At 50.0% G+C, this 25399-nt stretch overlaps 2 protein-coding genes across 2 annotated transcripts in view; one reads left to right on the top strand and one right to left on the bottom strand.

Annotated features, from left to right (window-relative positions):
* Window positions 1-1510, bottom strand: part of LOC130114248 (transient receptor potential cation channel subfamily M member 1-like) — a 50431-nt gene extending 48921 nt beyond the window's left edge. Inside the window, exon 1 of the mRNA XM_056282063.1 lies at window positions 1394-1510. Within this exon, the coding sequence (XP_056138038.1) occupies window positions 1394-1510 (117 nt within the window). The remainder of the gene's footprint in view (window positions 1-1393) is intronic.
* klf13 (Kruppel like factor 13) lies at window positions 959-14364 on the top strand. Its single transcript, XM_056282064.1, has 2 exons — window positions 959-2126; window positions 13673-14364. Exons 1-2 carry the CDS (start codon window positions 1622-1624, stop codon window positions 13966-13968), a joined length of 801 nt encoding a protein of 266 aa, XP_056138039.1. The 5' UTR covers window positions 959-1621; the 3' UTR covers window positions 13969-14364.
* The last annotated feature ends 11035 nt before the right edge of the window (window positions 14365-25399 follow it).

A 25399-nucleotide genomic window follows, 5' to 3' on the forward strand; every position in this document is an offset into this window, starting at 1 on the left:
ATACCTTATGTAAGCCAGCTGACCTTTGACCTACAAATACACTGTACTTTGTGTTATACGATGCCGTGTAGTGTAGTGGGGGACTCTATTAAACATTATACTATAGTGATGATGAGCTTAATTTGCTCCTAACGTAACTGCTGCTTGATTTCAGTGAACACACTTTAGCTGAACTTTTTGGACCTTTCAATTTTTTTTTTTTTGGTTAGGTCAAAAAACACCCCCCCCCACACACACCCCACTCTCCACCCCCCCCACCCCCCACACACACACATCCAGGGGTCAATTTGAAGGAGCATGCAGGGAGGATGCCAACCCCTGTTAAACAAATTGACCAAAAAACAACCCCCTGTAAAACTGCCATCCCCCATTTCCACAGAGTCTCACACGTTTTCGTTGAATACATACGAATTTAGACTCGGTTGCCCATTTCCATAATATCTTAATGAGGAAACATTACAGAGCTCTGCTATAAACCACTCCGGTTTGACCTGCATGGTAATTTTTATTTTTTATTTTTAGGCTTGAAGTTCATGAAGTGTCCATGATGCCCAGTGGACACTGCACCGAGTGGACACTGCAGTAAACTCAACACGGTCCAACGTAAACAATATGTCGCGTCATTACGTGACACACGTGAGGGGAGTCCGGTGACAGCTTTCAAATACGCGTGTTTTGAGAGGATCTTTAATGCTTATGAACTCCAAGAATAAATTCTTCTTTTTTTTTAAAGAAAATGTGGCTGGGTTTGTTTTTTCAGAGACCCACCACCAGGACAGTTACCCCGCCCCCCCGCCCCCGCCAAACATACAAATCGCCCGCCGGCTGCCCCCCGGGAGAGCCCATGATGGCACGATCCGACCAATCCTAAAACACCTTCTTCCCCCCCCCACCCCCCCTCTTTTCTTTTAAAGCGACAGCGCAGCGGGTCCCGTCTCTCGACGGACGACCGTTACAATGCGCGGAGGCGAACCTGCGGGTATAAAACTTGGACGCGACTGTTAAAGTTTAGTTTAGTTTAGTTTTTTAAGTTTTGGGTTTTTTTTTTTTAGTTTTACTTAAGGACGAGCAGCGTCCAATGAACGGGCGGCAGATGTGACGACGCCGCCGGGCGCTGCCGCTCGTCACGCCCCCAGCATGGAGACAAGCCGCGCGGACTGGCGCTCGCGCAGACGGACAGCCGCCCCGGACAGTGGTTGGTTGGGTGCCGCCATGGGAGTTGCGACAACGTCCAAGTTTTCAGAGTTCCCATCACCCGCGTCTCGGCACCGCTAAGGCAGGAAGAACCTCGCGTCTGATTATTTTGGGGTGCGTGTTTTTTTTTTAATTTCCAACCTTTATTCCCCCCAACCCCCACCCCCACCCCCACCCCAAAAAAGCCATCCACCCTCACCTGAAACGCGTCTCCGTCAGGATGTTGACGATGTCGGAAAGCCGGGTAAAAATCACAGAAGTCGGTCTCTCTCAATGAGAGCGACCTCCTCCTCCTCCTCCTCCTCTTCTTCATCATCCTCCTCCTCCTCTCCTTCCTCCTCCTCGGCGCCGCACAAAGGGGACCGCGGAACAAGTACTACTTATTTTGCTACCAGCTTTTGCGTTTTTTTTGTGTTGTTTTGTTTGAATGTCACAGGAGAGGCAGGGGGGCTGCCTGAAAGGCAAAATGGACCACTTCGCAGCCGAGTGCCTTGTCTCGATGTCAAGTCGAGCCGTTGTCCACGCTCCCAGAGGGAGTAAGGAGATCAAACCGGAGACTCCGTCCTCCTCCAAGAGCGGAGAGGACGCCAGAGACCCCCTGGTGCGAGACAACTCCTCTCTTTTCGTGGTGGCGCGAATCCTGGCGGATTTCAACCAGCAGACTCCTCGCAACAATGTAGCCGATCAGGCCAAAATAAAGGAGGAGGAGGAGGAGGAGGAGGAGGAGGGCGGCACGCCGAAGCTCGCGGAGGATGGACACTCTGCCACACCTACCGCCGCCCCGGACCCTCCGCTTAGACAAAGGGGCAAAAGACTGAGGGGTCGCGTCGAGCAGGAGTCGGCCCAGAAAAAGCACAAATGCCACTATTCGGGTTGTGAAAAAGTTTATGGCAAATCATCCCACCTCAAAGCCCACCTGAGGACGCACACAGGTCAGTGTCGCCGGACGCAAACGTTTGTCTCTTGTGTGTGTCGTGAGGGCTCGTTCCGGTGTCGGCCGGGTTGGAAAAGTGAGTCGTTTTATAACGGGACGTGTTTGCGGCGGAGCGGCGGGTTGACGAGCCTGCCCTGTCCCGCTCATACGGCTACCCGTCCCGCTCATACGGCTACTCGTCCCGCTCATACGGCCACTCGTCCCGCTCATACGGCTACTTGTCCCGCTCATACGGCTACCCGTCCCGCTCATACGGCTACTCGTCCCGCTCATACGAACACCTCCGGCACGAAGCGTTAGCCTGTACTTATGATTTACCTGGTGACCATTTCCTGTTCCCTTCGACTCGGCGTGTAACTTGGCGAAAATGCCCCCTTTACGTGCTTTAATAACGAGGAGGGGAGTCAGGGTGCCACTCCCACTCAGGGGACACCGGGAGCATTGTTGTCGCGGCTCTCCTTGTGGCCGTAAACGCGGCGCGGCTGCTGCCGGACCGGCGGTCCAATGCAGACGGACGCGTAAAACACCGGTACCGGTTCTGTTTGCCACGTTTTGCTGCGTGCGGGTCCAACTTTGGCGTGCCTCTCGGCAGCAGACAAGGGCTCGGGATCGGCGACGCCGTGCGTTACGCGTGCGAGCCGCGTTGCCGTTTTCTGCCCCGCGCGCGCACGCACGCGCGCATCAAGTTCTCGAACATGTGTTGCAAGTTGCAGTACCGTCACACTGCGGGGAGGAACGAGAGGGAAGGTCACCGTCTCTAAGAGGGAGGAGGAGGGAAAGAAGGAAAAAAAAAATCCAAAGCGCTTCAGTGTCAGATTTGACCTTCTCGGGCGTCCGTCCCTTGGCCAGAACAATCGCTGTTTGCGTCTTTGCAGGATATGCTATTGAGCAACAACAACACACCAAAAAAAAAAAAAAATGCACATCAACTCAAAAATTGGGGGTTGATCATAGTTTTTGCAGTCGTCTGTTTGCCCAAAGCCCTTTGTTGTCATGTGCCACACCCCCCCCCCCGCCCGTTAGATAGACCTGCCAGCTGATCTGGCCAGCAACAGACTCAGCTAGCTGAGCCCAGACCCTAAGATGAGCAGGAGCGCAACGTGATGATATAGCCTTTCCCTTTGCTCTGTAGGCGACACCCACTGAATGATTCTTCACCCTAATCACAATCATAACACAGATTAGAGGAAGGAAACAACTATCTGGCCCTCAAACACAAAGGAAACGCCTAGTGTGAAACCCCGGTGTGATACAACCTATAAAAGTTCAGTTTGTAGCAGTCTGTAAAACCAAAGACAGACACGAGTTTGCCCTATTCAGTTGGGGGGGGTGAGAGAGAGAGAGAGGGGGGGGAGAGAGGGGTGTGTGGGGGTGGTTGTGGGATTGATATGCTGGTCCTGTACTGGTGTTGTTTAATTTCAACCCCTACAGTCAGTTTTTTTTTTTTAGGAACATTTTTACACCTGCTACCACCTTGTGCATAAGCATGACTGCAGTCTCTCTCAATGTCAAAACACATGCATACTGCAAGTACTTCAAAGCACAGTACTTATGCAGCTCCCACTCAGAAAAATGATCAACTCCACTATGTCTGTTCAGCACAGTTTATATTGCAGCCCTGTTGTTGTTCCTTGTCTTTGGCTGTTGTTGTTGTTTTACTTTATTTTGAGATCTACTTTAGTGTCTAGCTTCACGTTTGCTCAGTCTACAGAATCTGATAGTAATTTCTGTTTATTGTGATTTTTTTTATTGAATAATGATATTTCTGTTGTATTTGATTAGGTAGCTAGGGAATCAGGGTCATCTGAGTTCAGCCTCCCCCTCTCAGCAAACTTGAAGCCTTTAGGAAAGCCATTCGCTAGCAGCCAGCGTGCTCACGCTCAGACCCGACTGGCAGAGTAAAGATGGAGCGGATCCCGGCCCGGTCCCAGCCAAACACCACCGTCTAATTTGTTGTGATACAAACACGAAGACCCAGGCCCAGAGAAAAGGTCATCCGTATTTGACTTCTCTAAAGCCCAGATCCTCGTTGGTCTGCCCTTCAACAACTTGTGCGTCTAATTATGGGAGGGCAACGCTGTGGCACCTGTAATGCTTTGTGTTCAGTACACAAAGGCCTTTCCCTTAATAGCTGAGGACAAACTTCACACCGTTCTGAATGCACCGGGGAAGCTCGAATTCCTTTATGTCAAACCATGGAAGTATTTCCACTGCACTCTTTCTTTCCTATCTTTGCCTTTGTTGTCTTAAGCTACCTGCCTCGTTCTTCCGCGTTCGGCTGCTGCGGCGAAGAGTTCAAATGAGGTACGCCTTGTTATCCACTGGCAAAGTCCAACCGGACATTAATAATTAAAACGAGCAATTATAAAAGCGCCCTGATTAATAGTGAATAAATGTGCTAGTGATGGAAAGTATCAAGAAGTTTGGTTTTTATTTTTATTGCATGTAAATCTCCAGGATTGTAGCTTTAATTTCTAGTCCCATACTGACCATGAACATTAACTGTTCATTATTCTAAACCGGTGTGAGTCACAACGCCCAGTCACATGGTAGAGGGAAAGATTCAAAGTTGTTATAAGACAGGGATGTCTTACTTACATGCATTACAGTAACATCGTCAGATGACACGTTACTTAGAGAAAACGTGCGTCCAAAATGGACACGTGTGTCATTTCAGCATCCGCCATAGCATGTGGTTGCTGATGCAGTCACGAATCTGCGGCGTTAACGATAGGTCCGTAACGTTAAAGTCAACTTCAACGCCGATTACCTTCACACGGTTCGTGTGATTGCTCACCTCATTACGGCACCTCGTGATGTGAACCGGCGCATGCCGGACTGGTTCAGTGATGCTGTCGGTTTTGATAAAACGACCCCGCTGATCCGTCACTCCCGCGGTATCACATCGCTTAACTCGAATTAGCGAACCTCGCATTACTGAGACAACTTAGGAAGTCGAAAGGATTTTTTGATTATTTCTGACTGACCCGTGTGAAAACAACGCCAAGTGTAAAGTAAAGCTGAAGTCAAGGTCAGGCCCGCAGCACACTTGGTCGGGCTCATTGTGAGAGGGGCCCGGGGAGGTTGCAAACAACGGATACACACTGAATATAAATGGCTCATTTACACAGAGCTGAATTTGATGGCTGGGGATCTGCTGCGGTTTGGGGGTCTTGAGGTTACCAGACAGCTTTGTCTGAGCTCCTGAAACGCGGAGGCGGGGCTTTTCCCCGAACACGCACACTTGTCCTGTACTTCATAAAACGAAACCTTTAACGCCGATGCATAGGCTCGACAAACCGAGCTCTACAGACAACTGGCCCAAAGTGTGAGGGGAGCCGAGTCAAAGCAACATCATGGAAGTAACGATGACGGACTGTGACTTCCAGGCCTTGCACTTTAATTAAGCAAAAATGAGACAAAATGAAGTGAAGCTTCTGAAACCCTCTGGGTTTCGCCTTGCACATGTTTTAACCCTCGGCCTGCAGAAGCAAAGCATCGAGCCATTTCTAACGACGAGGGCTCAATTTTCCCCGAAGGTGTCTCACGGATATGGAGTAGAGGAGGTTCTCCGAGGAACCTCATTACTCCGCTGTGGTCATGTAATGTAGACTACTCCTCCTCTCCTGTAGCGAGATGGCCCCCGACAAGCTCATTAGAAGTAATGTCATCTTGACAGAGAAAAGCCGGAGCTCCCCACAGCTGGATCCCTCAAAAGGCCATCTTGTCAGCGTGCAAGGCCAGAGCCATCCGAATTACCAGTGGGAATGGGGACAATATTTCATAAGGACAAAGAGTCTAATAGCATATTTTACAGTCGGTTTGACTTTTTGTCTGGAAACAGCCCCTATGTGGGGCACCTCCACCACTGTGGAATAACCACAGAGGCCCTCCAAATCACTTTAAATCCCATTGGCACCACCTGCCAGCTCTTTCACAGTTCCACTCCCGTGCTTTTTCTTTCTATGTCGTTCAGTAGCTTCATGATTAGCGGCAGCTTTTTAACACGAAATTATCCGTAAATGTCTCAACGAAGACCAAGCTGGATTATGTAGTGTACCCAACATCTCTGCCCGTGGGTTTAATTTTTGGGCCGGGCCTGCTGCACACAGCAGTCTGTGTTCCTGCATGGCTGATGGCGAGGCAGGAGGGTGAAGGTGGGGTTTTCCCGCTCTTCCTTCAGCCCGACCTTTATGGATAAGAGCTCTATAAGGGCTCGGGGTGGGTGGGGGAGGTGGGGGTGTCGGTCTTTCTGCCTGCGACACAGCAGGATTTCCACCTTCCCCCCTGTCACGGCACCACTTCCACCAGCGAGACAAATAAAAGGCCCAACTTTTCCGAAACGCAGGAAAATAAACCGTAGTCGTCAGCTTGATTTGGCCGACGTGTCTGTGATGAATCCTCCCAGCGGGTCACATCTGAAGCTCTCGTCATCAGATTAAAAAAATGTGTACCTTAAATCTGGGTGGCCCCGCGCTGGTCGCGTTTAGCCATACAGTATGTGTCCAATGGAAGCGAGGCTTTAGTTAAATCTACTTGATCCCTGGGATGTAAATAAAACACTGGAGCTGCCGTCTTGCCTGTTCTAATCCTCGGGGTCAGCGCTGCTGCTGTTTTCCTCGTAAGCCGTGGCCGATAATATGCACGCCCGGTTCGCCGAAATGCGGAGATGCATCACCCTTTCTCTAAAACAGACCGATATGGTGGGCGACACACGTAAGAACTACAACACTGCAGGGTTTTTTTTTTTTAGATTTTTTTTTTGTTGCTTGCATTCAGCAGTATCCTGTTCGGAAAGCTCTGCCGCTCGTGACACATCGGGCTCAATGGGAGGCCCCGCTGGTTGGCGTTGGGCCCTTTTTTAAAAAGGAAAAAAAGAAGTAGAGTAATATTTAAAAGCCACGGGATATCTGGATATCAATGTCAATCACCCCACCCCCCATCCCACCCCACCCCACACCCGGTCCCTTCATGGCAGCAGTGCATCTGATCATTCCACGTGTCATAAGGCTAAGATTACCCAGGAATGGTTACACAAACACCACGACCGATCCAGCTCGGCGCGCCGGCCTGGTGCAAATTAATGTCTGCGGATCGAGGTGCACCGAACTCGTAGCGAGAAACCACTTCCAGGTGATTCAACACATCCGTGGGAAGCACGGGAGTCGGTGTGGGCCGGCACCCCCCCTCCCCCTCCCCCCCCCCTCCGGTGGAACACTTTCAAAACCGCGATGAGTCGACGCTCGCACACATTTTAGGCTCTCTTTACAGGGACAAAAAGGGTGCAACCATACAGATGTAAGACAACCTTCCTTTTTTTTCTTCTTCCACGCTCATTGCTTCGCCGCTATGTGTAATTTTGCACCTTCCCGTGAAGAGATCAGAGGCCAGCAGAAGATGGCAGACTGATAGTGGACTACACAGCCGGCTACATGTACGCTGAGCTGCAATTAAGCAGCCACGCATAGTTTTGTTCCTAATACTGAAAGGCCCCTGTGAGGCATTTGCCTTGCTGGGCTGTTTCCAACGGCCCACAGAGCTTATGTATTCTTTAGATAGCTCTGGAGTAGTGGTATAAAAGCCACTCTGTCCCCCCCACCCCACCCCTCACCCCCCACCCCCCCACCCCCGGCCCTCCCTCTTTCCTCGAGCCGGCTCTATTGCGAAGCAAAATAGGTGCTGAAGCGTGTTGTGTTCTGAGGGCCCGGCCCGAGCCTCGGCCCGTGGTTGTGGTGTCGATTACCAAAGGCAGGAAGAGAGGGATGTAGACCTGCGGAACAGCGCATTTTTCGCCTCCGCTGTACAAAAAAACTGCCTGCCGCATCTCACGCGGGGCGGGAGTGAATCCCTCCGCACAAAGAGGGAGAACGTACAGTAGCAGCGCTAGTGGGGGGTGGGGTTTCAGATGCCAGGATTTACGCTGTCAATGCCCTCCATTGATGTAGGTCATTTATTCAGCTGCATCTGTAGCTAATCTGATTACCGTTTGAGGGGGCTGCGACCTCTCCGGGAGAGCGCACCCCCCGTCGGCCCGACGCGGAGAAGCCCCCCCCCCCACCCCCCTCGGAGAGTTGGTCCACTGTGTTGTTTTTCGGCACGGCTCACGTTCCCCGTGGTGGTTTAAGGTGTGTCTCCTTTCTCCGTGCGATAAATTAGAGCCGTGGCACACTGGGAGGTGCGGCGCTCGGAGGGAGACGCGGAGCAGCGCGGCGCAAAACCTCGGCGAGGGGGTGCAACGACCTTTTCTCAGCGCTCTCCTTCGAAGCGTTTAACGGAACGTAGGCGACAGAAACTGTGTAGACGCCCCCTTCGTGTCTGTTTACGCCTCTGTGCGCCGCGGGAGGGCCGCCGGGAGTTGGTTCGGGCCGAGACTTTGCCCGGTACTTCGCAGGAAAGGCATCTGTCTCGTACGATCTACAGCAGTGTTTCTCAAACCCAGTCCTCAAGGACCCCCCCCCCCATATCCTGCAGATTGTCATTGTAACCCCGCATAGGTAGCCCTGCTTGTACTTACTCGGCCAATCATCTCAAAGCACTTAATTATGCAAGGTGTGCAAACTCTTGACATTCACTGCTGATTGGTTGAATGACTATAAACAGGTACCTATTCAGGGTTGCGAAGGAAATCTGCAGGATAGGGGGGTCCTTGAGGACTGGGTTGAGAAACACTGATGTACAGCAATAGCCTCATGTCAGCCGTGCGAGCTGGCACTGTGCGGCATGAGTGAACGTCGTGCATGATAGGGTATCGTTGCGCTCAACTTGCCTGGGCCAGAAATACTTCGGAAATACTGTAAACGTGCTCATGGCTGCAGCTGTCTACGTGTCTCTGGTTAACCAGGGTTAAAAAGATTAGCCGATCTGTGTCCAACACAACAGGACTTCGGGTCATCTCAGCTTGCACTCAAGGCCGAAGGAGAGTGCCCACTCAAACTAATTGAGGCAATTGTGATGAGCTGGTCAATGCAGTCGAGCTGTTCCTCGCCCCCGAAGAGTGAGAGGGAGGAAGTAATGTACGGCTGAGTGTCTGCAGGAATCAGACGTTCCCCCCTCGGCCCGGCTCGATGCCTTCGGGTGAATGTCAATAACGGCGTGCGGCGTGGACCGGGGGGGGGGGTGAGTTACGGTAGACGCACGGCTTGTCTGATTGAAGTGCATTATGGGATCGCCTCTCCGGCTGGTGGCGAGGCTGCTGCTATCGTTCACCGTTTGACAGCCAAAGGCTCACAGGGCTATTCGGTGGCAAGCAAGGTCCTCTCGATGAAGACAAAAGATGACCACAGATCAGATGTTCTCTGTGGCGGGAGTTTTCCCGCGCCACTCTTGAGCCAGTTCCCGTCGCAAACACCCGACCCACCCATGAGTCCCTCTTGTCACCGCAGCAGAAATGGCGTCTATTCGGCGCTCATACACGGCACGTGTTTGACCCCAAGCTGAACGGGAGCTTCGAGGAAACGCGTTTCGGCCACCTTTGGACGCCGCTCCCACTGGGTCCATTTTTCGTAGGTGAGCACCCACGCGCGTCATCAGCCGGAGTACATTCAAAACAGGCGAGTCCGTTATTTTCCCCCTTTCGGACCACACAGAATTCTCCCGGCCTTCGTATTTATTCTTGAATAAGCGTCGGCCGTCGAGTCCCCCCCCCCCCCCCGTCTGAACGATGACTAAATGACCCGCGAGCCTTAATATATTATTTGCTGCACGTGTACTTGTCTTTAGGTTTCTTTGATTTGAGATTAAGTGTGTGTGGAAGGGAGGGAGGGAGGGAGGGAGGGAGGCCGGGCACTTGGGACGTTGAGTTGGGTGGGAACTTAACCCAGTTTCCCCCACGTTGTGGGCGTCGGCCAACATTGATGTCATGGATCGGAGCCTGCTGCGGTGGTCTCGTTGCCGAAGGGGGCCAAGTGGTCATTTTAGTCATGCCCAAAGTGAGGCCCCGCGGCCGTGGGGCGTGTTTGCATGAGCGGCTGGCTCAGGCTTGGCTTCGAGCCATCGTTAGTCATAAACACGCAAGTAAACTACAGGCTTCTGGCGAATCCTGTCTCCGCAGTTAGCGGTGCCCCTACGGTTTCATGTTACAACGCCGGCCGGGCTACTGTGCCAGCACCGAGGTGAGCTAGCTTGGACCCTGATGATGCACAGTTGACAGTATATACACTTAAAGCCTACCTTCCATTTTACGATACACTGGGCTCGCAGAATCAGTCAGGGTGGCTTTAGTGTGCACGTTGCTGGCTTTTGTCCAATAAGCTCTTTAGCAGACATTTCCCTGCTCTAACGCTTAACTCTTTGTCGGCCAGCTTGTTCATTTCCCTTCAAGGTGATCTTTCTCTCTATTTGCGCAAAAACCGTCTTTTCCCCAGCTGAAGCGCTCCGGTGATGCAGCGGGCGGGCTCAAGCGGGGCTTTTCGCTGTAAGCTGAATGAGACTTTGGCCCATGCCTGAGGGAACGCCGGGAATGCTATCTGCTCCCTTTTGAAATGCTGGTAGCTGCTATCAAAGCAGGTGACTAAGTCAAAGTCCCCTTCTGCTCACGTCAAACAGTCATTCGATCTCCTCTCTGCGTACCCATTGTCCCCTATACCCCAGAATCTGCCGGCGACGGCGATAACCATTTCTGCACAATCTTAGGAGTCTTATTTTTTTTTGGTTTTTTTTTTGCCGGGCGTGTGAATAGGATGGAAAGAGGAACTGAGATGAACTGTTTATTTACTGACCCACTGGCCCCAAAGGGAACAGTTACATAACAAGAATACCTGTGACATAATCACATTGCCTTGGAAGGGGGACACTGGAGCTTAGTAAGAGGTACGGTTTGCGTGTGAGATGTAACTCACCCTGTGGGTAACTGGGTCACTGTGTTCAATAGGGAAAAATCTCCCCTAATTACTCCCCCATCTCTCTCTCTCTCTCTCTCTCTCTCTCTTGCATGTATGCTCTGAGAGAGAGAGAGCGAGAGAGATAGAACACACGCCAAGGATGTGGCACGCTGCCAGAAATGTGCTAGCCGATTGGTGGTTATTGGCGTCACAAGCACAGCGGTGCTCAACCAGGAGCCCTGTGGAACCGAAGGGGGGGGGGGCAGGGCAGGGCCGAGGAGATCGGCCGATCGGATCTTTTTTCTCGTGAGTGACGGCTGAATCATCAGTCTGTAAAACTACCTGGGCGTGTGACGGCCTCCAGATTCTTAAGAGGTGTAGCGCCTATCATCGTCCCCCTTTTCAGGATCGGTGTATTTGTACTATAAACCTCCCCACTGTCCCCAGAATTGGTTTTAACTACCCTCAAGGACAGTCAAGCACCATGTTATGAAACATGCAGAAATGGAATTGGGGCATTGCGTGCTTTTCTTTTTGCAAGTCAACCATCTAAGGCTCACACTGAAGCAGTTTTTCACTTGTTCTCCCTTCGTGCATTGCTCAGTCTGTTCACCCGCACATGCAAGTCGGTTCGGTGTACAAATAAAAATGGGCCGTTGAAATAGTTATATTCGTTAAAGAATCCGAAGATGTCCAAATGGACATGTCAGTGGGTTCCTGCTCGATACCTGATGCGTCCCACTATCGTGCATTACTGTATCGGGGTGGTTGGATATCTCAGCCCAGCTCTCTGGTGTCTGGTGAAATATTGATGCCGTTGGATCTGTTACATCGGTCGGTGAGCCTTAAGCAGCCCGCACAGCATAGTGCCACTTTTTAGCCCGTAAGACTTCCTGCTGTGTCACGTGGTGCCACAGGCTGTTTCCAATTTTAATAAGGTAGAAAATCAGAGACTGTGCTAAGGGCCTTCGCGAAAAGAGGGGGGTGGCGTTGCGTCCCGTGAAGTTTGAATACCCATGTCTCCAGAAACTATGCTTATCTCTCGTGCGGCCCTTGGAGATTTTGACGCAGAGCGTCTGGATGGTGTCAAACAAGCACCACCTTACTGCCATTGCAGAGACTGTTCTTATGTGTGTTATTTTTTTAAATGGGTTAAATCTGGCAGGAGGACGGTGAGAACGCTGCATTGTGGACAAGTGTTATGTTTGTGAATTCAGTGTGTGACTGGAGGTGTTTTTGCTGTCCTGCGTGACATGAAGTAAAAGTATATGTGTATTTGCATTCGTGTGTGTGTGTGTGTGCCAGTGAGTGTGTGCAGACTGCGCCGTGTGAGAGCCGGCAGGAACTGCAGTGGGCAGGGCTGAATGAGTTTTGTCTGGATCCGAGGTGAGGCGTCTGAGGCAGGAACACAGACCGAGCTGTCTAGACTTGCTCTGTCCGTCTGCATGCTTTGTAACCTTGCAGTATGAGGGGAGGGGACTGTAGCCGTGTGTTCTCGTTAATGAGACTCGTTGGCATCAGGTAGCATATGATTGTGTGACGCTGAAAAGTGCTGTTTCCACTGTGGCCCCGAGGGAAACAGCAGAACAAAGATAGCGTTTGGCAGACCGGTCTTATGTACCCATTTGTCATGCTAGCTATAAACATTCATGCCTCTCAGTGTCTCTTCCTCTCCTTGTCTCCAGTCCCCGGCTTAGTTTTGTACACAATGCCGCCATTTTGTACATAATGACCTCCCTCTTTTTGTGAAGGACTATAAACATGACAAAGGCCCCACTCCTGCCCCTCAGTATAGCACTGCTAGGTCATGCTGTCAAAATTAGTGCACTGGATTTAGCTATCGTCAGGCAGAAAATCACTCATGCGGAAGTAAAAGCAATACGTTATTAGCCATATTGGCCAGTGCATGCAGAACAAAGCATTTCGCCCCGTAGACGCCGTTTCCACATCAGAATGGAGGGAAACCACACTAAGATATATTGTGCCATCTGGCTTTGGGCAGATTTGTGTCAAACCCACTTTTTATTGCCTATGTGTGGGGGGGTGGTGTATAATTTCCCATGCACAGCGTCACAGATAGTTGCACGGTGGAAAATGGGCCGGGCAACCAAGATGAATATCATTAGCATCTGGAGCTGGGCTAATTAAACTTTGTCTGCTTCTCCAAAGTGGGGGCCAAATTTTTTTTTTTTGTAAATTTACCCGCAGTCCCGTGGACCATTTCGGGCTCTTTGTCAAAAATGTAATGTCTGGTGGTGGTATTTATTTATTTATTTTTCTAGGAAAGGGGAAATGTAAAGTAAAAGTACGTTATCTTTTCAATAAAAGTCAGCAGGTCAGGACAGAGAATAAAAGTTACGACCTGTTCGTAACCTTATGATTATTACGCCTCGGTAAGATGGAGCCATAAAGATTTAAAAAAAAACAACAACCCAGTCTAGTTCAGCTGGCTTACTCTTGGCAGTGATCGTGACTTGCTGACATGCACCTTTAATGAATCATTGCTCTCCGGGGTTTTGTTTAACAGCTTGCGAACGTGTAAAATCAAAGTGCGCCTCCTTCATTTGTCTCATGTGACACGTTACGTTGGACATGTCTGACCGGTGTTGTGTGAACGGTTCCCGTCCCTTTTCCGTGTAGAAGGCCGAGCTTGGGCTTGACCTCCTGCCGCCGTCTAGTAAATAACTGACCGCTGTCTCCTTTCCTTCCCTCCCATGTGCTGCAGGAGAGCGGCCTTTCCCGTGCACTTGGCCGGACTGCAGCAAGAAGTTCGCTCGCTCCGACGAGCTGGCCCGCCACTACCGCACCCACACGGGGGAGAAGAAGTTCGGCTGCCCGCTGTGCGACAAGCGCTTCATGCGCAGCGACCACCTGATGAAGCACGCCCGCCGCCACTCGGATTTCCAGCCCGGCATGCTGAAGAGGTCCCAGGGCGGCAGCGCCACACGCCCCGGCTCCCTCAGCGACTACAGCCGCTCCGACGCCTCCAGCCCCACCCTCAGCCCAGCCGACTCGCCTTAAACTGAAAAAGAAAAAAAGAAAGGAAGAAAAACAAACAAAAAACAAACCCCCCGGTCGCACTTTTTCCTCCTCCGACCCGCGAGGCCTGTGCTCTTCTTCGTAACACTCGTGTTGCACAGTCGTCAGCAACCGCCCCCCCCCCCCCCACCGCCCCTTTGCTAATCCTGCGCTTGCTGTGGTGTACCATACTGTACATAACCGCTTACTGTAGTGCAATTACTTGTGTGGTCCTAAAGAAGGTAATGCCTTTCCCAGATGGCAATATTTACATTCTGTACCATATGTCTGTATTTTCTTTCACCTCTGACCCCGGCTAGCTGTCCGAGTGTATGTCCTCTGTCGAAGAAACAAAAGTAGAGAAGAAGAGAGAAGCCGACAAACTGACGAGTCTTATCAGATCCTCTTTTTTTTTTTTTTTAAGGGTGGGGGGGTGTGGAAGGAGGAAGGAGGGGGGGGGTACACATGCACCTCAGGATTGAAGACAAGTTGTTCTTTTATTCAGTACCACAGTACCTACAGTACTCACATTGACTGCACAATATACGCATCACTTTACTCTGAAATTCAACGGGGGTTGAATTTTACGCCCTGCTCAGGGATGGCCTTGTTAGCTTGAAAGAATGAAGACAATGAAGAGAAACATACATATAGCAGCCTTACACTCAACAGGATTTGCACTCCTTCCTTTGTTTTTGGTTTTTTGGTTTTTGTTTTTTTTTTTTTTCTGGTTTTCACGTACAAGGAAACTAGCCCTGGTCCTACACTCATTGACGCAAACGCTCATCTTATTTCCACGTCGTGTCCGTCGGAGGGTTCTTACGTCATGTGATTGCCGCGTTGTCGTGAAAATAATGCCCCCCCCCACCCCCGCCCCCCGCCAGCCATCCTCACTCCGCTCAACACCTTCCCACACTGTACCGTCGGCTTAAATACGGACTTCGCCGAACAGCGACGTGCGCCACACACTTTGTAAAACTGCAGTGGTAGAGTAACAATCTGTACTGGGTAGGAAGATTGTTTATAATTATTTGGGTTTTTTTTTTTAAACGGAGACGGTGAAGTTTCAAAGCAGCTGTTTCCCCTCTGAAAATGACTACACCATCAGTACCAGTGTTTTTACTCGGTAACTACGGAAAGGGACCCTGGTTGATGCAAACAATGAATTACTCCTTTCACAAGCACATGGGGGGGGGGGGGGATGTACCAAAGACGAAACCGAGTGAAGAAAAAGACGGCTTTCTAGTCCGACTTGTAAACCAGCCCTTACCGAGCCCCGGGACAGGTGGTTTGCAGCATAGGCAGGTAGAGCCAGACAGCCTGTCTACCTCCCTGCCCACGGCCACACCTTATGCGGCCTCCCAGGAGGAAACAGCTGCTTCCCACAAGAAGCCATTCACAGTCAGCAGGAGGAGTGGGGGGGGGGGGGTCCCCCTGCCTGTCTGGCTCTACCTGTTCTGTGAGAGAGAGAGAGAGAGAGAGAGAGAGAGAGAGAGGCTTACTGTAAAGGGCCTTCCGAACCCCAGATGGGGCTGGAGGAGGCACATGCTGGCCATTGTTACACAGCACCACATGGCAAAGCTGGGCGGGTCTACTTGCTGGGGAAGACATCGTGAACAAAGCAGCCATCTGCAAAGGGGGTTGCGGGTAGAGGGACAGTTTATCAGGGGGCTAGAAAAGCATCGAGACACCTAGTCAAAAAACAACAAACCCATCCCCAGTGCCCTTCTTCCCTATCTCCCATCAAGGTTGTCTCGCCCGACATTAGAATCGGTGGAAGAAATGGCCGCAGGCGCTACCTGGTTGACCCAAACTTGGGTGCACCCGCTGTCAACGAGAGCCGAAAGCCAACCGTGTGAGCGGCCGCGCCACCTAAACACAGCGCTAGCGTTGGAGGTGGGGACGCACCCAGCTTAATCCCAAGCACAAGGCGAGATCTGCGGGGGTCGAATTTCACGCAGTCAAGGAAAACGTTCCTCAAAAGACGAAACCAATAAACCGAGCTCTCAAACAGCTGCTTTGAAACTTCTCACCCACAACAAGGGGGCTTTTAAACTTGTTGTAAGAACTGTAAAAACTTTTGAACCAAAACCAACATATCAGCAAAGTATAGGGCTTATAAGCCTCACTTCTTCCTGCCTGTGAAGCTTAGATGTCCCCGTGAGAAAGCTGACTTGTGTTTCTAGACACAAATGCCTCAATAAGTCAGGAAAAAAAATGCACAATAAACTTTCCAGGGAAAAGGCACCACTATCAAAACTGCTGCTGCCCAACCAGACGGTGTTGTGCACATATTTTCTTTAAATGCCCCGGTGCTACGCTAGTAGAAATGTTTCCTCCATGTGGCCCGCTCCCACACGGCTCCAGCCGTCAGACCGTTGCCAAACTCCGCTGTCATCACTATGAACTGCATTGCCCCACTTTCTACCCCCACCCCTTCACCCACCCCCAGGCTCAGCCGCTTTTACCCCCTTGTGCTTCCCTCTATACGCTTGCTAACAAACCTACCCCAAGTGTGCAGCAGAGAGTTTTCCGGGCAGACAAGCAGGTGTACGACTCTGAATGGCAGGCCTTGTCCCTCCCTCGGGTCTCACACGCGTGAAGACATCCACGCACAATCATGAGCTTTATCACGTCCCCCCCGTCCCCCCCCCGGAGAGAAAACAACCCGCTACGGATCAAATGCAGCAGTTGCCTCAGCAGATTGCATGTGTGTGTGTGTGTGTGTGTGTGTGTGTACAAGCCCGTCTGTGTGCTAAACTCTGTGGACTAGTTTGCAGGCCGCGAGACGACGACACTTTGAATGCCACCGATCAAACGCTGGTGGCGGAAGAAGCACTGAGAGTTAGACAGCCGCCGTACGGGGGGGCACGCCCTCGATTTCCAAAAAGCGTACTCTTCACTTCTTGCTGTGTTTTCTATCCATGAACACACTTCCCCCCCCCCTTTTTTTTTGGGTTGCAGCCGGCTTTTGAGTTCATAGCAATGAATTTTTTTTTAAAACATGCAAAGAACCCCTAATCTTTTTTTTTTGTTGCTGTTGGGCTGTCACTCTCAAGCAGTGTTTTCATGAACCTCTTTCCAAATCCCAAATCTGCACATTTACCTCAGGGTCAACATCAGCAGAACGGATACGGCACAGTTTGTGGATTTTTGCCGCGGTGCAGCCGACACGAGGTCACTGCAGGGTCCGTGTGTGCCAGCCTCTCTGGGGGTCCCCCGGTGCATCGTCCTCACTGCTGGTCAGTGCCCCAACCACACTGGAAAGGCGGGACTTCCTTCAGTATCGGCCCGAAACCCCCACACCTAAGCCCGTCTTGCTGAGCCCCAGCAGCCCGGTCACATCTCAGCAAGTAGTGGGCACGCCGAAGAAAAGACGCTTAAAACCAAACGCCCCTTTAAAAACCGAAACCGTAGACCCTTAACGTCTGTGGACTTTAGAAGTAGAGCGGGCGACGCGAAGCTCCCGCCGCCTCATGCTAAAGAGACCGCAACGGAGCGGAAATGTCGATACCAGTCTGTCCATCCAGACGGCAGGGTTAGTGTGTAGACCTCCACAGTTTTGTGTCCTAGTAACTTTAAAAAAAAAAAAAAATTTTTTTTTTCACTGTACCAAATCTACTTGAATCAGCAGACATGAAAAGGCCATTGGACACAGTTTCATACATGTCCATATTTACTGTACTAACCTTTTTTCTTTTTTTTTTTTTTGGGGTCATACAACTATATTGACTTTGTCAAATCCACTCTAATCAGAGACACTGAATGCTCCGAGGTCAGGATGCAGGTTACTTCAATTACCCTGTTGTCCAAAGAGTCTAAGGGAGAAAGTGGGGGGGGGGGGTTTGTGGGTTGATGAATTTTATTTTTTATTTTTTCAAAAAGGGAAACTTCCTGACCTCCACTTATATCAGTTTCAGATAGCATAGCTCATTTGTTTTTAATTTATTGTTTAGCTTATCTTACAAGTTTTGTTTTTTTGTTTTTCCGTAAGACTAGAGACCACAGCATTGTGAGTTAGCAATGTAGTCGTGAATTTTTCCTATCGCTTATACTCGCTCGTCTTAGGTGGACTATTTCACACTGTTTTACTTTGGAAAATCATACCCCTGTTTAATAATGACTCATCTTGTACCTTCATTTTCTTCTTAATATCCATCTCTAGATCCTGGTCGGTAGATGGATAGCACAAGTAATTACTGTTATTTCTTGTCCTTATCTGAACTGAATGTGTTGCTCTATTTGAATTATAATTGGATTGGTTTAAAATTGCGGGGGGGAAACGCTTTAAGTGATTTTAAAAATTTGTTTTCCTATCAATGTTAATGCATTTCTGTTGGGCCCAGTGTCATAAGAAAACACACTATCTGTGGGGAGGACAATGTCAATTTAGGGAAACAAAAGAGAGAAAAATCTAATCTGAATTTAACCTGGTAATCCCATCGAGATGGGGAGTGTGTTTTAACCTGTCTGAGAAAGCAGCCTTAAAACAACATCACAAAAATGGGGAAAAGAGTGCTTCTGCACGAGCCACAATCACTTCCAATAGGGTCTTCAAAACAACACCTCAGCTGGTGAAATGCTGACTGGCAAAATAATTTTCTGATACTTTTTATGTTTGGGTTTAAAATGAGACGGTTTCATAGAGATCTAATTGTTTTGTTCACAGCGAATGGAGATTCACAATAATGGGAAATGGTTCATATTATAATCGCATAACTGTGTCGTCCATCAGATCAGATGTCAGTTTCTCAAGCCGTGTTATGATGCATTATGATGACCGGTGACAGGCTACCCGGATGATAGATGCAACTGTGTGCCAAATGCATAACTCATATTTCATTATGACGAAAACAAATTTCTAGGACGCAAAATGTAAACGACGACCAGACATTTATCAAACTTGTATAGTTTTGTAAGTGTGACATGTTTTTGTTTTTTTTCTCTCTGTCATGTACAGGATGGATTAAAGCAACTTAATGTAGTTGATATGCAAGCATTTTAAGTTAAGATATTGCTTTTCTGCTCAATTTTTTTTTTGATTAGGTAGCTTTATTTTCATTGGTTCATTAATATTTATTTTGGTTTTTTTTTTTGCTGTACAATACACAAATAATGTATAATGGCTTAATACAGTTTTTTTACATAATAGTAATGATGATGAAATTCCAACCATTCCAAAGGGTTGAAAATTGCATTTGCTCTAAATGTGCTGCTTACATAAAGCTGATGCATTGCTGCGTTTTGTAGGTGATGAATATTGCTCTGTCTTGACTGTGAGGTTTTACACATTGTGTGAGTTGTGCACAGGGTACGTTTCTCAACGTCAACATTTCCCTTTCTACTCTGCAAGTCTGTCTGTAGGTTCTGTCCATTCAAACACACGCACACGCACACGCACACACACACACACACACACACACACACACACACACATTCAGGTTTTTAAAGAGCAAGGAAACGCAACATGCCTTCTTCCCCTTACTGCAAAGCCCCGGAGGGGGGGGGGGGTGGTAATTAAAGTGGCGGTTAGTTGCTGGTGTTCAAGAGAGGGTGCTGGATCTTGAGCGTTAAGGAACTTGCAGAGACCGGGGGGACCCCGAAACGTGTAGACCAGGGGGACCCCGAAACGTGTACCTGGGTTATAACCAAAGGCGTGGCCACGGTTGGATGAATGTCATGGGGTAATGTCGACCTCGGCTGCCAGGTTCAAGTTTAACCCCCCCCCCCCCGCAGGTGGTGTTTGCTAAGCGGTTCGTTATGGGGTGTGCTTACCACGGACCTTTTTCCCCTACTCGCTGAAAAAGCGACACTCTCGCTCACTTGAATGAACAAGCCATTCAACGGATCAAACTTTATAACGGTGAACGGAAAGAAAGAAGAAGAAGAAGAAAAAAAAAACAACCCACCACATCGATTGGCTGGGGTGGCGGCGACTCGAGCTGCCGCGAAGAAAAACGAGACGAAGAATTAAAGGAGGCGTGGCCGTAGAGGCTAGCTAGCCGATAGCGACACCCTTCACCGGCGGTTTGGTCTAGCTAGCTCCACCAAGCCGGCTGACACTGTGCGGCGTTCGCCCGAAAGAAAGAAAACCCCACAACATCGATTGGCTGGGGTGGCGGCGACTCGATCTGCCGCGAAGAAGAAAAACAAGACGAAGAAGAAAAGAGAGGCGTGGCCGTAGAGGCTAGCTAGCCGATAGCGACACCCTTCACCGGCGGTTTGGTCTAGCTAGCTCCACCAAGCCGGCTGACACTGTGCGGCGTTCGCCCGAAAGAAAGAAAACCCCACAACATCGATTCGCTGGGGTGGCGGCGACTCGATCTGCCGCGAAGATGAAAAACAAGACGAAGAAGAAAAGAGAGGCGTGGCCGAAGAGGCTAGCTAGCCGATAGCGACACCGGCGGTTTGGTCTAGCTAGCTCCACCAAGCCGGCTGACACTGTGCGGCGTTCGCCCGAAAGAAAGAAAACCCCACAACATCGATTCGCTGGGGTGGCGGCGACTCGATCTGCCGCGAAGAAGAAAAACAAGACGAAGAAGAAAAGAGAGGCGTGGCCGTAGAGGCTAGCTAGCCGATAGCGACACCCTTCACCGGCGGTTTGGTCTAGCTAGCTCCACCAAGCCGGCTGACACTGTGCGGCGTTCGCCCGAAAGAAAGAAAACCCCACAACATCGATTCGCTGGGGTGGCGGCGACTCGATCTGCCGCGTAGAAGAAAAACAAGACGAAGAAGAAAAGAGAGGCGTGGCCGAAGAGGCTAGCTAGCTCCACCAAGCCGGCTGACACTGTGCGGCGTTCGCCCTTTACTGTAGAAATGCACATTGACAACGGTCTCGATTAAGCGTTGGATATTTTTTATTTTTCTGCCCTTAAAAGGATTTGTCTGTTTGAGGCTGTCCAGCACAAGGTGCTGAGAATAGCCCCCCCCCCTACTCGTAAATGTTCATTGATTTAAGAGTGAGAAGTACGTGGAGCCTCTAGCTAGCCTGTTGGCTCTGTGTCCCCACACCAGTCTGGTTGTCATTCGTGTACCTGTAACGTTAACTCGCTCGATTGATACCTCCGCGTTTCTCCTCTGTCGATCACCATCAGTTGCCTGTTGTAGTGACTCCATGGTGCTGCTTTTCTCTCCCAGCGCCAATATAATCTACTCTGTAAATAACTCAGATTCAGCTATGGCCAGTACATTCCTCATACTATGACCTCAACCTAACTTTCAGGTTTCATTTTGTTGTTTTCCTCTCACTACACTCAAGTATTACAAGTTGTACAGTTCTTCGGATTCTTCACATGCTCAGTGTGCTGGTCTATAGTTGCTCTGCTGTACCTTTTTATGGCATTATTTTTTACATGTTAGACGATATATTGTGACCACGTCCTATGCAAATATGAAAAATAACAAGATTGTTGAAAAATGTATGTTGTCATAACTTGTATGCATGAAATAGTGAAGTTTACATTTGGAAATAAATTCATAAAATAAGCAGCCACAACGTCATTTCGCTTATTTCCCTAAAGGTCAAAGGCACACTTTGTTTGTCTGGTGCAATTGTAATTGTAAGTTAAAGGTTTGGAAATGAAAACTATGGCTGGTATGGTGCTGTATGCATAGTACAAACTTGCTGCATAAACAAAGAGCTTAATGGACTAAAGAGAGGGACAGCCTTTGAAAAATAGAAGTACATTCCCAAGTCTTTTCAACAAGGCCTCCAGCATTACAGTGCTGTTCTAGCAACAGGAAGTACACCTTGTTCCCTCATTACACTCATGCAAATATTTACAGTAACTGCTGGGGTGTTAACAATGCCATGCCAGGCAGCAAATAAGCTTTAGACTCTTTCCTTATTGAAGAATCTATTGCAGCCAAATACAATGGAATCAGGAATCAGGAACACTTTATGTGTCATTTCATTTCAGGGAAGGAAGTATGTGAAATGAAACTATCGTTTCCCCCCAACCCACAGCAGTGCAACACAAAGACAAAAAAGCATCCAAAAAACAACAAGAACGTCAGAACACACGTATCCAAACTAACACATATTGCCAAACTAAAAGGAAACAACAAAAAACAAAATCACCGTCCAAGGGAACGAACTCACGCCAGGATCACTGTCGGAACTGCCGGTCTGCATGGGCGAGCAGTTAGCTTAGCCTGACCCCCTTCCACATCCTGTCAGACCACTCTCATTGCTTCCTCCTCGGACGCAGCTCCAGGCAGGGGCCATGGCCCACCGGAGACCACAGCCCACAGCAGACCAGGCTCCCCCAGCCCATCCAACGCCAGCTCGCCCAGCCAGGCACCCTCGACACACCTCCTCGCACTCCACACGACGACACCGAAAACACCACAGTCAACGCCAGGTGAGGCCGCCGCCAGACCGCCCTTGGTGTTACCACCTTGGTCCCAGCTCCAGGCAGGGCCGTGGTCCCTGGGCCCACAGGATGCAGCAGACCAAGCTTTCCCAGCCGATCCAGCGCCAGCTCCCCCAGCCATCAAACAAAGACCAAACTTAAAACGCAGATATGGACAAAGACACTGCATGGATGGTACTGGGCGAGGCCGCTGCAAACATGAATTCATGCTGCCATCTTCCCACACCGGTAGCGGGAATGAAAGATTGCCAATGAAATGAAATGCCAAGGAAAGATTGCTTGGGGTTTCTCTTATAGAGCCAATGCTTGTGAGAGCTGAGAAGAACTCGTGGTCCTGTACAAATTGTAACCTCTCAGTGTGCACGGTACATGGTACTCTTCACAACATGCTAAGAACCGCTATAACAAAGTATGCTATCATGAGATATTCCTACCAAAAGAGATTCTTAATTGTAGCTCGCTGAACTCTAGTCTCTGGTAATGCGCCTTTATTCTTTCCTAAGACTGATTATGCTCACCAACACCAAAAAAGATTGCAGGCGTGGTCTTTTCCCCTCACAATTAATCATGCACTGTAGAGTGGAACAGGAAGGAAGAAGAGGAAGGCATTAAAATGCTTGACGAGGGTCCTGGTTTGCTCCTTGCTCAGTCTGTACACCTCCTTCCTTTCATCAAGCAGGTTGGAGAACGTCAGCACACCAGGTCCCAGTAACAGACTAGCTTCCAGTCCTGGCACCACTACAAGGATTTGCACACCGTCAAAGCCATAGCATCAAGGACATTCAATAAATCCTTGCTGCTTATAACAGTTTTCATCTTTATGCATGGCGATATGGTGCATGACTGTACAGTGAGCTTGTAAAATATATGAGTATTAGACGTTTGCAATGACACTCTGTACTATTTTCAGTCCTGCATGTAGCCGGGGATGCGTTGTTAAGCAGAATTCACATTCACATTCACAGGGATCCACCGCAGAACACTTAAACTGTGCCTCTTCACTCATGACACACCATATTCCCAGAAAGACCTCGCGTTTTGCTGGGTTCACTGGTTGGCAGGTATCCACCCTTGTTTGCATAACTCTCAATCACATGTTTTCATTCTCACTATGATCCATTTCCCTCCCCCCCTCCCCCTCCAGTGTGAGTTAATGCTGCTGCAAGATGCCAAGGGCAAAGCAGGCAGTTTTATGAGCTCTGCAAATGCATCTCCGCCGGTATCTCGCCACGCTGCGCAGAGAGGATGCGGAGGAGGCTCGAGGTGGTTTCAGTTTGGCTGACTTGCCTCTTTCATTTGCATCCTATCTTTGGATCATCAGCTTCCGAGCGCTCTGTCCCCTGGCTTGACTCCTCGGTGCGCAGAACAACCTGATGCGTGCATTTGCCGTCTGGTGAGAGTGCTTATGCGGACGGGTGTTACGGAGAAAACGGTCATCAAAAGGAGAGCATGTGTCTGTGAGGGAGGAAAAGAGAAGGAGTGGGAGGCGGTAGTACCCACCGCTGAGAGGAACACCCCACCCAGACGCACTCAGACTCCGCGTAGGTGGCTCCATGGGATTTTGTGCTACAGGGAAAAAAAAGGGTCCGCGCTCCCATCACGGTGTGTGGGCATTGCTGGTGTGAGACTGACTCACTGTGGATTTAAGCCATATAGATAGAATGGGGCGAGGGGGGGCGGCGGGGGCGGGGTGGGGGTGTTAGTCGCAGCGGCGGCAGCAGCAGCTCTGTCCACACAGAGAGGGCTGTGTGTGCACCACCTCTTCCTCCTCACCCCAGAAGGCCGGCTGGAGGGCCATGTGATGCCACCCACTCCTGAGCACAGAGCGTAGCGGCCCTGGCGCTAGCCCCAGCAGCGGGGATGGGATGAGCTCAGAGGCTGGAGACTGGCACTGGCTGAGAAAAAGGCTTAGCTGTGGGAGGCGGCGGGGGCGAAGAGTGGCCTGGCATCACGTCTTCCTGGACGGGAAATATGGAAGACCGGGGGGAACCCTGCGTAAGACGAATCAGCGCCGCACATACCGCCATTAACATCTGACATAGCTTGTAAGCAGGGGGGGGGTGGGGGGTCCTGGTCTTCACAGCTAAAGAAAAAAAAGATCTAAGTCACTGAATTTGCACACATGCAAATGCGTAATTGTCCCCTGATTTAACGTCGGCATCCGAATTGGGCAACCGCTTTCCGTGACAAACCAGCGTTGATGAGCCGCATTGTTGTGTTAAGCCCCCTAATTGGCTCCGATTGTATGAGAAAGGAGGCAGATGCGTCTGAGAGGGAAATTAAAGGCAGATGATAATTAGCTGTGTGTGTGTGTGTGTGTTTTGAAGTGAGTGGCCCGGGTCTGGGGGTGACTTCGGTGAATGCGAATACTGCGCCGTCTCCTCTTTGGGGAGCGCGAGAGGGCCTGCCAAAAGGCCGCTGTGTGCCTCATAAAGCTCTTTGTTGCTTTGAACAGCAGGGAGGGCCCTCATGCAAATTCAGAAGGAGATTCCAAGAAAGGAAAATGTAAGAGAAGGAGGAACAATGCTCTCTCTCTCCCCCTCCCCCCCCTCCCTCTCTGTGTGTGTCATTCAGCGCTTCTTATGGAATAAAGAGGATACGTGTCACTGGGATACACCGATAAAACGAGAAGCTCATGTGCCACCATGGGGCCCAATTATCCATCGCATGGAGATTTGCGCCATTGTTATCGCGGAGTTCAACTTCTTACTGAGTTAGCGAGTCATTCGTAGCCGCAGTCAACAGCCGTGACCCGGAGCATAAGGAAACAATTGGGGGGAATTGAATATAACCCGCACGGCCCTCGCTACCCGCCTAGTCACGAGACTCCACTCAGAAATATGCAATTTATCCCACACATGACAGGGCGCAGCCCACAGAGCAGCAGCAGCCCCCCCACCCCCACCCACCTCCGCCAGCCGAGAGCAGACCGGCCTGCTTCAGGAGCAGGGAAACCGACAATGGAAACTTGAAGACTCATTTCAGCTTGAAATTCTACCCCCCCCTCCCTCCCTTTTTTTTTTTAGAGAGATCCATAACCAACTGCAACGACAGCAATT

Source organism: Lampris incognitus, chromosome 6, assembly GCF_029633865.1.
Source record: "Lampris incognitus isolate fLamInc1 chromosome 6, fLamInc1.hap2, whole genome shotgun sequence".
NCBI classification, from domain to species: Eukaryota; Metazoa; Chordata; class Actinopteri; order Lampriformes; family Lampridae; genus Lampris; species Lampris incognitus.